Here is a 14,602-nt window from a genome sequence, read left to right as displayed (position 1 = left end):
GGTCCCCTGCATTGCTGGCAGGTTCATTACCAACTGAGCTATCAGGGAAGCCCAACACTCCAAGGATAGGAATTTATTTAAACAGTGCAAGTATAGTTTAGAAGACTAGGTTAACAGGTACCCATCATAGCTAAAGCTCCTTTCTGTTTCAGCAAACTGGATGTTACATTCTTATCCCCATGGTCTTGGTGGGAGTTGTAGAATTCTGCAATTCTGAAAATAGAGTTTCTACTTTGATGTAGAATTTGCAGGTCACAAATTAAGGAAGAAGGTGAGTACTAATATTTGGAGTGAAGAAGATTGGGAACAAGTAGTCAGTGGTGTGGTTTAGCACTTAAAATCAAAATTAAAATATAACAACATCACTTGAAGGACTGAACATTTTATTTACATCAATTATAAAACTTTATGACTTCATATTTGAAGACAGAGTTACAATATAGGAAAGAGAATAGCTACATCTTTCTTGGATAGGAGGATTTTGACAACATGTTAGTTTCTTATCAGCACATTTTATGACATTTTGTTTTAGATAAAGTGAAGTTGAATGAGATGCACTGTTAACATCAGCAACAAAAATAACTCATGTTCCAGCAAAGGGCTTCATTAGTGCAAATTCAATGACTATATACAAGTATATATGATAACTGCATTTTAAAGCAATCTAAGAAGGAACGTATTAAACTTTTCTAATATTTTTATTCCACTTTGCAGAATATCTAGATGGTAATCCAGCAATAGACCAGTCTTATCACAGAATGCAAAATAAACATAACCTTCATTATGAGTAACAAAACAAAAAATTATCCACTTTGTAAATTTCAGTATGAGTACTACAATCAAGTACTTTTTAGATTTCCTTTTGTTACTTAATCCATAAACTTAATTAGGATATATAAGAAATATTACATTTAAAATAGTTCTTTAAAATATATTTTCACTGGTAACAATTTTGTACATTTTTACAAAATAAAATCTATAAACATTCCTTCATTATACACATTAGCAAACAGCAAGTAGTAGAAATTATTCTTTTTATACATAAACATTTTTTAAAGATATTTACAAAAGAAGATAACCATTTTTCTATCCAAAGATAAAGATTTCCAATATCCCTCTTATTCAACAGATATTCTTCTCATTTTTTCAGCTAATTCTTTTCTTACTTCAATATGTTTTTCTAAATTTTGCACTTCATGTGGAAGATTGATGTCCCAAACAGACAAGCAAGACTGTATCTCTAGAAAATTAAAAGACAAATCATGTTACAAAGATCTGCCATGAAACATTTTTATCTTTTGTTAATTTATATTTAGCTGTTGGACCAATGTGTATGTGTATATATGTGTCTGTGTGTGTGTGTGTGTGGTCAGTCGTTCCTGATTCTTTGTGGCCCCATGGACTGTAGCCCTCCAGGCTCCTCTGTCCATGGAATTTTCCAGGCAAGAATACTGGAGCAAGTTGTGATGCCCTCCTCCAGGGCACCTTGCCAACCCAGGGATTGAACCTGGATCTCTTAATTCTCCTGCATTGGCATTTAGGTTCTTTACCACTAGTGCCACCTGGGACTACACACACACACACACACACACACACACAGAGTATACACATATGCATATAAAATTAACATATTAAATTATTACCATTTATAAGAAATTATATTTGGAAAGTGTTTAAGATACATTATAGAACTAACTACTAAATTTTAACAATGGACCTTTAGTAACATAAAACTTCATTTTCTGAAAGAAAAAAGCCTTTTCAAACACTTTTCAAAATCAGACTATGATTTGGATCACACGGAGTAGGTAAGATCTAAGGAAAAATACCCATGTTGGGTTTGAGCTAGTTCTCATTTAATAGTGGTTGCTAGCTCTACTTCACCTGAAAAATATATTTTACTGCTAAATCACTAAAACTTAATTTTGAAGATTTATATCTAAATTATTTGAACTATAACGAAGCTATCAATTAAAAATGCCTAAAGTTGTATGCATATGTAATATTTACCTTAAATGTATAAAAACATAATATGTTATAATCATTCATGTCATTTCAGTCTGCTTGGAATACAGTATCCTATTAAACATTACCTTTTTGGTGTTGTGTACCTTCAGCACTTTTCCGGTTATACCCCAAAACCAGCATGACATTTTTAAGGCTTCCTTTATTAAAAAATAAAAGAGTTCTGTTAAAACAATATAATAAGTTGGACTTTAAAGAGTACAATAGTTCATATTTTAAGACACAAAAACCTTGGAAATTAACTTACAATTCCACTACTTAAGAGATCCCTCAACTGAGTTTGAACAAAAAATACTCTGCAAGGTGATGAACAAAAAATACTCTGCAAGGTGACCAGTACGTTTTTAAAGTTAGAAAATTTGATCTACCTTCTTGTTATGATTCTTACTGTGTGAATCTGTAAGTTCCTTTTACAGGAGTGTATTGAAAAGAGACAAATGGAGTTTATGGTCTAGTGATGAGATTAGTTACTAAACAGTAACTAAGTTAACTACACAAAATGAAACAGCACACACAAAACTTTGAGGTAGGATGAAGCATGGTATTCAAGAGGGGCTGAACTTTCTTCTAGAGCAGAAAGAGCAAAGAAGAATACGGCAAAAGACAAGGGCGAGAGAACTGAGGTGAAGCTAGATCAAGCCATATATTGTATATTATGTTTAAATTATTTAAAAAATCAATTAAACCCATTGAAATTGCCCTATAATGTCAGTAATGAACAACCATTTGGATACCAAGTACATGCAAATTAAAGGATACAACAACCTTGGTGAGTAAGACTAGAGAGACAACCCCCATCCACCTACTACTTTGCTTGCATGGACAAGTGTCCTGGCAGTCGTCAGTCACTAGGAGCCCATAATTCTAACTTTTGTGCAACTCTGACACCTGTTCATGGAAAATTTGTGAGACTGAAGAGAAACATTGGTCTCTCCTTAATACATTCCTGTAAAAGGAGTTTACTGTTGTCTTCATCCTGTTCCAACATTTTTATTATTCATTTGCTAAAGTTACATCCGTTGATCTAGTTTAGTAGCTAGGTCATGTCCGACTCTTTTGTGACCCCACGGATTGTAGCCCACCAGGCTCCTCTGTCCGTGGGATCTCCCAAACAATACTGGAGCAGGTTGCCATGGTCTCCTCCAGGGAATCTTCCTGACCCAGAGATCAAATTCACGTCTCCTGCATTACAGGTGGATTTTTTTTTTTTTTTTACTGTGGAGCCACCAGGGAAGCCCCAAAGTTACATAAACTCTAGTTTTATAGAACTTAACCCCATTTTTGTGATCAACTCTGTATAAATACTAAGTCTATTCCCTAAAGCAAATAACTAGTCAAAATAAGAGTTAAGTGTGATAATCATGTGCTATCATGATTTCTTCATAGTTGAGTAGAAAAGCAGGAACAACAGAAAACATAAGGTAAATAAAACATAATGATTTTCCAATATTTGTATATAGACTATGAAGTATATATTGCTATAAGAATATACACTGGTAGCAATATATGCTGTACAAAAATATAAATTTATTTACAGAAAGAAAAACTAAATGGTATTCCTTAACAAGGGTAGAAAGTTTAAACTAAAATCAAAATAATCATCTGCTTAAATTTCTTTGTCAAAAAGTTAAAAATGCTTAACATATATTTTTTGCCTTAATTATAAAGAAAAAAGAGAAAGTAAGACCTAAATTTAGTGTCCACTTGCAATACCTGCTTCTCGTATGGGACTAAAAACATCTACTCACTTCATGCTTATAAGGCCCCTACTCAAAATTTCTGAGACACTTCATACAATGTTGGAAAGTGAAGAAAAAACATATTCTTATAGTCTTAAGAGAATATGAAAAAAGATTTAAAGGAAGTAAACTTGCCTAACTGTGCAGTCATCATGACTCTAACAGAATCACAAAAGTTGTGAATTATACGTATAATTCGACGAGTTGAAAGATCAAGGAGTAAGATATGGCCTCCTCCAGTTCCTATCCAGAGAGCAGTGTTCTTCTGGAGGCAGAGAGTCTTCACTCTCCCAGAATAAGACATTTTGTGTTTCAATTCCTTGCTTACTCGGACCAGTTCCTCCCTAAACCATAAAGAAAGCATGCGTTAATCCTTTTTTTCAAAAATAAAGAGATAAAATAAATGTGACTATACATACAGATACACACACATAAATATATATATACAACATTTTGGATTATGAATACATGACAAGATTCATTACATATCATTAAAATTATAAGAAACTAATTTTGCTAAATATAGACTGTCAAAGAGCCACATTTTGCTACTTAAAGCATAAATTATCAAAGATAACACAACAATTGCCTCTTAACTTCAAGAAACTCTGAAATAAATAAGATGGATATAATTTTTATATATAACAAAACTATACAATCCAGCAAAAAATGAATAGTATCTGCTCAATATAAAGAAAAAAAGTATTAGTTTCAAAATTTTTTCATGAAGTTTAAAAGTTATAAAAGAAAATAAAAATTATAGTCATCTACATGTAAAAGATATGAATCCAAATCACTGAATTTTTCCCTGAGCTAATGAATAATTCATGATAAAAATGAGGTATCCAGAAGTAAAAAATTCCAACAAGTTTAGAACTCCAGGAAAGGACCTTTTACTAGGCAGAACTGTCAGGTTTTCCAAACAGAAATCTCCTCACCATCTAGAGAAAAACTAAAGTGTTAGTAAATTTTGAAATCTCAATTTATGGATATGGTATATAATCAAAATGTTCTCCAGAAGATAAAAAAAATTCTATACAGTAAAACCAAAATAAAAGTATATAGTAGCTAGCAAATAAGACTGGTGATGGCCCTGGATGCCAGGAGCACATAAGGTATGCGGGTGATGTGAAGTCTCCTACACACTTGATCCTGGTCAGTCTAGCACATTTTTCACCCATATTTTATATTGTTTTGTGACTTTTTCTTTGTAATACCTTGAAGAAACCATATCTGTTATGATTCTAGTTTTTTTCCAAAGATGAAATTTGCTGGATACCAACAGATGGTGCCAAAAATTATTAATGATTTTTTTCTGAACTTTTTAAACATTTATCTATTTAGAAGTATAAAGGAAGAAAAATAAGCCATAATTTCTCCCTCTGTGAAATCTGAAGTGTAAGGACAGTTCTTACAGGCATGAAATAAAGAATCAATGACACTGTACCTACATTCAACAACACAGTGCACACTTAAAAATTTGTTAAGCAGATAGGTCCCATAGTACTCTTTCCACAATAAAATAAATTAAAAAAAATATTAATTTACTTTAAAAAGTGCACACAGTCTATTAGTTCACAGAGTTTTTCAGTCTTCTTATCCCACACTTCCACAAATGGGCTATTTTTCTTAGCAACATAAAGAGCCGTGTCTACCACCACTGCTATGATGTTGGAATCACAGAAAGATGCATAAGAAAATCTAGAGGGAAAGAAAAGAATGTCATTTAATTTTTTTATTATTTTAAAATATAATACAACTTCATATTAGCTCTTAATGCATATAAAGGATTAACACTATTTTGAAAAAGGAACAATTATTTCATATTATCCCCTAACCATTCTGAACAGAATACTTTGATACTTCACCTACTTCTGGCTACTTCATATTTCTTCCTTGATAATAAAATTTGTTTCCTATTTTATTTCATATTGTATTAATTTCAGTTTTATCTGGTTATCTATAGAATATTATATTATCTGAATATGTAAAGTATCTTGATTTCTAAGAAAATCATAATAATATCTGTAACTGCAAAAAAATCCATATTGTCAAGAATGACTGGGATATTAAGGGTCACCCATTTACACTTAAAACCATAAGACCTTTAAATCCACCTTCGTGGTAGTCTTCAAATATTAAAATATATCTGCCTCAACACAAGCCAGTCAAGGTATGGGGAAAAAAATCCACAGGGGAAAAAAATCCACACTGTCATCCAAATATTAGAAAGCAAATTGTCATTTTTCTTTCCCCTTTGAAAATAAAGGAAAATGACAGATATTTTTAAACATCTACCTTCCAACCTAGTATATTTTGCATTTCATAAACAGATTGGCAACCAAAGGCCCCATCTGCATGGCAAACTCCAAGTTGTACTTCAAGGCTTAATTTAAATGTCAGCTCCTCTCAAATTCTTCCCCGACTTACTGAAACAGACCAGTCATTCCTTTTTCCAAAACGGATGCATTAAATATAAAATGTTAATCTATAATAATATTCAGTTCAGTTCAGTTCAGTCGCTCAGTCGTGTCCAACTCTTTGCGACCCCATGAATTGCAGCACGCCAGGCCTCCCTGTCCATCACCAACTGCCGGAGTTCACTCAGACTCACGTCCATCAAGTCAGTGATGCCATCTAGCCATCTCATCCTCTGTCGTCCCCTTCTCTTCCTGCCCGAAATCCCTCCCAGCATCAGATATTATTAAATATAAAATCATATTCATTAGTATGTCCTGACACTACCCTGTTTCTTTATCATGGTATCTGCTTAATGGGAGACAGATATTAGACAATGGGTGACAACTTCTGAGAAGTGTCTGTGATATTTCCAAGTGTCTGTGAAACTGGGTCCTAATCTCTTTTTGAAAATGAATATCTGATGGACATCTAGGTTGTTTCCATGTCCTGGCTATTATAAACAGTGCTGCGATGAACATTGGGGTACACGTGTCTCTTTCAATTCTGGTTTCCTCATTGTGTATGCCCAGCAGTGGGATTGCTGGGTCATAAGGCAGTTCTATTTGCAATTTTTTAAGGAATCTCCACACTGTTCTCCATAGTGGCTGTACTAGTTTGCATTCCCACCAACAGTGTAAGTGGGCTCCCTTTTCTCCACACCCTCTCCAGCATTTATTGCTTGTAGACTTTTGGATTGCTGTCATTCTGACTGGTGTGAAATGGTACCTCATTGTGGTTTTGATTTGCATTTCTCTGATAATGAGTGATGTTGAGCATCTTTTCATGTGTTTTTTAGCCATCCGTATGTCTTCTTTAGAGAGATGTCTATTTAGTTCTTTGGCCCATTTTTTGATTGGGTCGTTTATTTTTCTGGAATTGAACTGCATAAGTTGCTTGTATATTTTTGAGATTAGTTGTTTGTCAGTTGCTTCATTTGCTATTATTTTCTCCCATTCAGAAGGCTGTCTTTTCACCTTATTTATAGTTTCCTTTGTTGTACAGAAGCTTTTAATTTTAATTAGATACTGAGATGCCATCAGCAGATGAATGGATAAGAAAGCTGTGGTACATATACACAATGGAGTATTACTCAGCCATTAAAAAGAATACATTTAAATCAGTTCTAATGAGGTGGATGAAACTGGAGCCAATTATACAGAGTGAAGTAAACCAGAAAGAAAAACACCAATACAGTATACTAACGCATATATATGGAATTTAGAAAGATGGTAATGATAACCCTGTATGTGAGACAGCAAAAGAGACACAGATGTATAGAATGGACTTTTGGACTCTGTGGGAGAGGGAGAGGGTGGGATGATTTGGGAGAATGGCATTGAAACATGTATACTATCATGTAAGAAACAAATCGCCAGTCTATGTTCGATACAGGATACAGGATGCTTGGGGCTGGTGCAAGGGGATGATCCAGGGAGATGATATGGGGTGGGAGGTGGGAGGGGGGTTCAGGATTGGGAACTCATGTACACCCATGGCTGATTCACGTCAATGTATGGCAAAACCAATACAGTATTGTAAAGCAAAATAAAGTAAAAAAAATAAATAAATAAACAAACAAATAAATAAATATATCATGAAAACAAAACAAAACAAAAAAAGAAAATGAATATCTTTGAGAGCCTGATATTTATGGCTATTCTATCTAGTAAAGCACCTATATTCCAAATCTTAAAGGGAATTTTAGGGGGCTACTTGATACCATGACCTCATAACATTCTATGTAAAATACAAGAATGCGGGGGGAGAGGGGGGTTCTTTTCTTCTTATATCTTCAGTCCTGTTTAAGTTGGTTAAAAGTGGAAATTACAGATTAAGAATGTGCATGTCTGCTAAATTGCTTAAGTCATGTCCGACTCTTTGCAACCTTATGAACTATAGCTCGCCTGGCTCCTCTGTCCATGGGATTCTCCAGTCAAGAATACTGGAGTGGGTTGCCATTTCCTTCTCCAGGGGATCGTCCCAACCCAGCAATCAAACCAGTGTCTCTTACATCTCCTACAGTGGGAGGCAGGTCCTTTGCCACTAGCACCACCTGGGAAGCCCGAGTGAGAATACGTTTAACCAGATATTTACCACATGCTAGGCCAGGAGGAGCTACCCTGCATCCGAGGCCAAGGGCGGCGGCTGGGAGGAGCAACCCCACGTCCAAGGAGCGGTGGCTGCACGGGCGCAGGAGAGCCTAGAGGAGCTTTCCCACATTGAAGGTCAGGAAGGGCGGTGGTGAGGAGATACCCGTCATTCAAGGTAAGAGAAAACGAAGTAAGATGGTAGGTGTTGCAAGAGGGCATCAGAGGGCAGATGCACTGAAACCATACTCATAGAAAACTAGTTAATCTATTCACACTAGGACAACAGCCTTGATAAATCAATGAAACTAAGCCAGGCCCGCAGGGCAACCCAAGATGGGTGGGTCATGGTGGAGAGGTCTAACAGAATGTGGTGCACTGGAGAAGGGAATGGCAAACCACTTCAGTATTCTTGCCTGGAGAACCACATGAACAGTATGAAAAGGCAAAATGATAGGAGATTTAAAGAGGAAATCCCTAGGTCAGTAGGTACCCAACACACTACTGGAGATCAGTGCAGAAATAACTCCAGAAAGAATGAAGGGATAGAGCCAAAGCAAAAACAATACCCAGCTGTAGATGTGACTGGTGATAGAACAAGGTCTGATGCTGTAAAGAGCAATATTGCATAGGAACCTGGAATGTCAGGTCCATGAATCAAGGCAAAATGGAAGTGGTCAAACAAGAGATGGCAAGAGTGAACGTCGACATTCTAGGAATCAGCAAGCTAAAATGGACTGGAATGGGTGAATTTAACCCAGATGACCATTATATCTACTACTGTGAGCAGGAATCCCTCAGAAGAATTGGAGTAGCCATCATGGTCAACAAAAGAGTCCGAAATGCAGTACTTGGATGCAGTCTCAAAAACGACAGAATGATCTCTGTTCGTCTCCAAGGTAAACCATTCAATATCACAGTAATCCAAGTCTATGCACCAACCAGTAACGCTGAAGAAGCTGAAGTTGAACGGTTCTATGAAGACCTATAAGACCTTTTAGAATTAACACTCCAAAAGATGTCTTTTTCATTATAGGGACTGGAATGGAAAAGTAGGAAGTCAACAAACACCTGGAATAACAGGCAAATTTGGCCTTGGAATGCAGAATGAAGCAGGGCAAAGACTAATAAGAGTTTTGCCAATAAAATGCACTGGCCATAGCAAACACCCTCTTCCAACAACACAAGAGAAGACTCTACACATGGACATCACCAGATGGGCAACACCAAAATCAGATTGATTATATTCTTTACATTCAAAGATGGAGAAGCTCTATACAGTCAACAAAAACAAGACCAGGAGCTGACTGTGGCTCAGATCATGAACTCCTTATTACCAAATTCAGACTCAAATTGAAGAAAGTAGGGGAAACCACTAGACCATTCAGGTATGACCTAAATCAAATTCCTTATGATTATACAGTGGAAGTGAGAAATAGATTTAAGGGTCTAGATCTGATAGATAGATGAACTATGGAATGAGGTTTGTGACACTGTACAGGAGACAGGAATCAAGACCATCCGCATGGAAAAGAAATGCAAAAAAGTAAAATGGCTGTCTGGGGATGCCTTACAAATAGCTGTGAAGAGAAGAGAGGTGAAAAGCAAAGGAGAAAAGGAAAGATATAAGCATCTGAATGCAGAGCTCCAAAGAATAGCAAGAAGAGAAAAGAAAGCCTTCTTCAGCGATCAATGCAAAGAAATAGAGGGTAAGAACAGAATGGGAAAGACTAGAGATCTCTTCAAGAAAATTTAGAGATACCAAGGGAACATTTCATGCAAAGATGGGCTCGATAAAGGACAGAAATGGTTTGGACCTAACAGAAGCAGAAGATATTAAGAAGAGGTGGCAAGAATACACAGAAGAACTGTACAAAAAAGATCTTCACGACCCAGATAATCACAATGGTGTGATCACTCATCTAGAGCCAGACATCTTGGAATCTGAAGTCAAGTGGGCTTTAGAAAGCATCACTATGAACAAAACTAGTGGAGGTGATGGAATTCCTATGAGCTATTTCAAATCCTGAAAGATGATGCTGTGAAAATGCTGCACTCGATATGCCAGCAAATTTGGAAAAATCAGCAGTGGCCACAGGACTGGAAAAGGTCAGTTTTCATTTCAATCCCAAAGAAAGGCAATGCAAAAGAATGCTGAAACTATCGCACAATTGCACTCATCTCACATGCTAGTAAAGTAATGCTCAAAATTCTCCAAGCCAGGCTTAAGCAATATGTGAACCATAAACTTCCTGATGTTCAAGCTGGTTTTAGAAAAGGCAGAGGAACCAGAGATCAAATCGCCAGCATCCGCTGGATCATGGAAAAAGCAAGAGAGTTCTAGAAAAACATCTATTTCTGCTTTATTGACTATGCCAAAGCCTTTGATTGTGTGGATCACAATAAATTGTGGAAAATTCTGAAAGAGATGGGAATACCAGACCACCTGACCTGCCTCTTGAGAAATCTGTATGCAGGTCAGGAAGCAACAGTTAGAACTGGACATGGAACAACAGACTGGTTCCAAATAGGAAAGGGAGTACATCAAGGCTGTATATTGTCACTCTGCTTATTTAACTTCTATGCAGAGTACATCATGAGAAATGCTGGACTGGAAGAAACACAAGCTGGAATCAAGATTGCCAGGAGAAATATCAATAATCTCAGATATGCAGATGACACCACCCTTATGGCAGAAAGTGAAGATGAGCTAAAAAGCCTCTTGATGAAAGTGAAAGAGCAGAGTGAAAAAGTTGGCTTAAAGCTCAACATTCAGAAAACGAAGATCATGGCATCCGGTCCCATCACTTCATGGGAAATAGATGGGGACACAGTGGAAACAGTGTCAGACTTTATTTTTTGGGGTTCCAAAATCACTGCAGATGGTGACTGCAGCCATGAAATTAATATATGCTTACTCCTTGGAAGAAAATTTATGACCAACCTAGAGAGCATACTCAAAAGCAGAGACCTTACTTTGCCGACTAAGGTTGGTCTAGTCAAGGTTATGGTTTTCCTATGGTCATGTATGGATGTGAGAGTTGGACTGTGAAGAAGGCTGAGCTCTAAAGAATTGATGCTTTTGAACTGTGGTGTTGGAGAAGACTCTTGAGAGTCCCTTAGACTGGAAGGAGATCCCACCAGTCCATTCTAAAGGAGATCAACCCTGGGATTTCTTTGGAAGGAATGATGTTAAAGCTGAAACTCCAGTACTTTGGCCACCTCATGTGAAGAGCTGACAAATTGGAAAAGACTGTGATGCTGGGAGGGATTGGGGGCAGGAGGAGAAGGGGACGACAGAGGATGAGATGGCTGGATGGCATCACTGGCTCAATGGACGTGAGTCTGAGTTAACTCCAGGAGTTTGTGATGGGCAGGGAGGCCTGGTGTGTTGCGATTCATGGGGTCACAAAGAGTCGGACATGACTGAGCGACTGAACTGAACTGAACTGAACTGAAGAAACAAACTACTGCACAATTGCACTCATCTCAAACGCTAGTAAAGTAATGCTCAAAATTCTCCAAGCCAGGCTTAAGAAGTACATGAACCAGATGTTCAAGCTGGTTTTAGAAAAGGCAGAGGAACCAGAGATCAAATTGCCAGCATCCGCTGGATCACTGAAAAAGCAAAAGAGTTCCCTAAAAGCATCTATTTCTGCATTATTGATTATGCCAAAGCTTTTGACTGTGTGGATCACAATAAACTGTGGAAAATTCTGAAAGAGATGGGAATACCAAGACTACCTGACCTGCCTCTTGAGAAATCTGTAAGCAGGTCAGGAAGCAACAGTTAGAACTGGACATGGAACAACAGACTGGTTCCAAATAGGAAAAAGGAGTAGGTCAAGGCTGTATATTGTCACCCTGCTTATTTAACTTCTATGCAGAGTACATCATGAGAAACGCTGGGGTGAAAAAAGCACAAGCTGGAATCAAGATTGCTAGGAGAAATATCAATAACCTCAGATATGCAGATGACACCACCCTTATGGCAGAAAGTGAAGAGGAACTAAAAAGCCTCTTGATGACAGTGAAAGAGGAGAGTGAAAAAGTTGGCTTAAAGCTCAACATTCAGAAAACGAAGATCATGGCATCTGATCCCATCACTTCATGGGAAATAGATGGGGAAACAGTGGAAACAGTGTCAGACTTTATTTGGGGGGGCTCCAAAATCACTGCAGCCATGAAATTAAAAGACACTTACTCCTTGGAAGGAACGTTATGACCAACCTAGATAGCATATTCAAAAGCAGAGACATTACTTTGCCAACAAAGGTCTGTCTAGTCAAGGCTATGGTTTTTCCTGTGGTCATGTATGGATGTGAGAGTTGGACTGTGAAGAAAGCTGAGTGCCGAAGAATTGATGCTTTTGAACTGTGGTGTTGGAGAAGACTCTTGAGAGTCCCTTGGACTGCAAGGAGATCCACCTAGTCCATTCTAAAGGAGATCAGTCCTGGGTGTTCTTTGGAAGGAATGATGCTAAAGCTGAAACTCCAGTACTATGGCCACCTCAAGTGAAGAGTTGACTCATTGGAAAAGACTGTGATGCTGGGAGGGATTGGGGGCAGGAGGAGAAGAGGACGACAGAGGATGAGATGGCTGGATGGCATGAGTTTGAGTGAACTCCAGGAATTTGTGATGGACAGGGAGGCCTGATGTGTTGCAATTCATGGGGTCACAAAGAATCAGACACGACTGAGCGACTGAACTGAACTGAACTGAGGAAACAAATCTATGGGGAAAAAAAAAAAGAATAGAAAATCCTCATGCATGAGAACTTACCATATATAGCAATGTATCTGAATTCTGACCACACTTTAGAATCACTTGAGAGCCAAACATAAAGACAAACATGGAGGACCCACCCCAGTATTAATTCATCTGCTTTAATTGCTTTGAGGTAGGTCCTGGGCATCAAATTATTTTTAGCTACCTAGTGGCTTCTAATGTGCAGCCAGTTAAGAAGCAGTATGTCTAGTGGTATTGAGATAATAATTATTAAAAGTACATTTATAAACTTTTGTGACAGCTATTGTGAGGGGAAATAACAAATACAATGGAAGAAAAAAAAATCTAAGGCACCTAATTGCCACAGGTGGGATCATAGACAGCCACCCAGAAGTGACTCTTAGACTACAGACAAGAGGCATAGTAGTCATCCAGAAAAACAAAGAACCATGTGGGTAAAGGCTGGAGTGAAAGGGAGCATGCTATCTTCAAAACTGAGCCAAATTCATTTTGGCTAAGGCACAGAAGGTAAGGAGATTGCACAATATGAATCTACAGAGATAAGCAAGGACTAAATCATGAAAGTCTGGTAAGTCATCTCAAGGAACTTGGACTTCATGCAAAGGACATTGGAATACCCTGATCAGTTTTAAGCAGGAGAGTGGCATCAGCTTGATTTGCATTTTAGAATAATCCCTCTGCCTGAATGCTGGGAATGAATTGAAGGGAAGACAATCAGAGGTTTGAGAACTCTCTGCTATTGTTAAAATGGCCAGGCCTTTGATGGTAGCAGGCAGCTTGGCCCATGGTAGCAGCAATCAAGCAGTAAGAAGTATAAGTATTTGAGAGTCAAGAAGAGTGTAAACTGGATAAAGAGTTAGAAACAGAAGAATCAAGGATTTTTCCCAAGTTTCAGTCTTGGGCAATTAGATGGATGTTGAAAAACTAGGATATGCCCTGAGATAAAGATTTCTCACTTAAAGCTAATAATAACCATGATAATTATCTAACATTTATTGAGAGCTTACCAAGTGCTGGATCTCATATCAAGTTCCTTATATTACTTTTTATTCTTTAGTTTTTCAAGTATCTCTTTGAGACAGGGTACATTACCATCCTCAGTTTAGAGAGGACCAAAGATTTGAGAAAAGTTTGCCAAGTTCACATAACCAATACATGACAAAGCCAGATATGAACAATCTATGCCCTTATCCAAACCCTACACTGCTTCTCACTGAGGAATATGATTAATAAGAACCAACTGCAATGCTTTGGTTAAAACACAATTTAAAAAACTGAAACAACAAATTGGAACAAGGTTTATATTTTATTTTATTCTGCTTGAAATTGGTATCACTAACTTTTCTTTTGAGGAAATGTCTGCATAATTATCAACTCTAGAGAGGACTTAATTCCTAAGGTTCATTTCCTACAATCAATAGTTAAAATTTCCACAGGGAAAGTGTGCAAGATAAGTGGAGGAGAAGACCGTGAGTCGACTTCTTCTCACAGGCACACCATCACAACTATTTGAAAAACAATCATAGATTAAAAAAAGACTAG

General features: G+C 37.3%; 1 protein-coding gene across 2 annotated transcripts in view; it reads right to left on the bottom strand.

Annotated features, from left to right (window-relative positions):
* Positions 1-369: 369 nt before the first annotated feature.
* Positions 370-14,602, bottom strand: part of LRRK2 (leucine rich repeat kinase 2) — a 223,726-nt gene continuing 209,493 nt past the window's right edge. For both annotated transcript variants that reach the window (XM_040233495.1, XM_040233496.1), the window contains exons 48-51: positions 5,313-5,465; positions 3,900-4,108; positions 2,094-2,165; positions 370-1,240 (exon numbers count right to left, since the gene is read on the bottom strand). In XM_040233495.1, the coding sequence (XP_040089429.1) occupies positions 1,119-1,240; positions 2,094-2,165; positions 3,900-4,108; positions 5,313-5,465 (556 nt within the window). In that variant the 3' untranslated portion in view covers positions 370-1,118. The remainder of the gene's footprint in view (positions 1,241-2,093; positions 2,166-3,899; positions 4,109-5,312; positions 5,466-14,602) is intronic.

This window comes from Oryx dammah, unplaced genomic scaffold, assembly GCF_014754425.2.
Source record: "Oryx dammah isolate SB20612 unplaced genomic scaffold, SCBI_Odam_1.1 HiC_scaffold_29, whole genome shotgun sequence".
Lineage (NCBI taxonomy): Eukaryota > Metazoa > Chordata > Mammalia > Artiodactyla > Bovidae > Oryx > Oryx dammah.
Note: the sequence above shows the minus strand (reverse complement) of the source record. Positions and strands in the feature narration are given on the sequence as shown.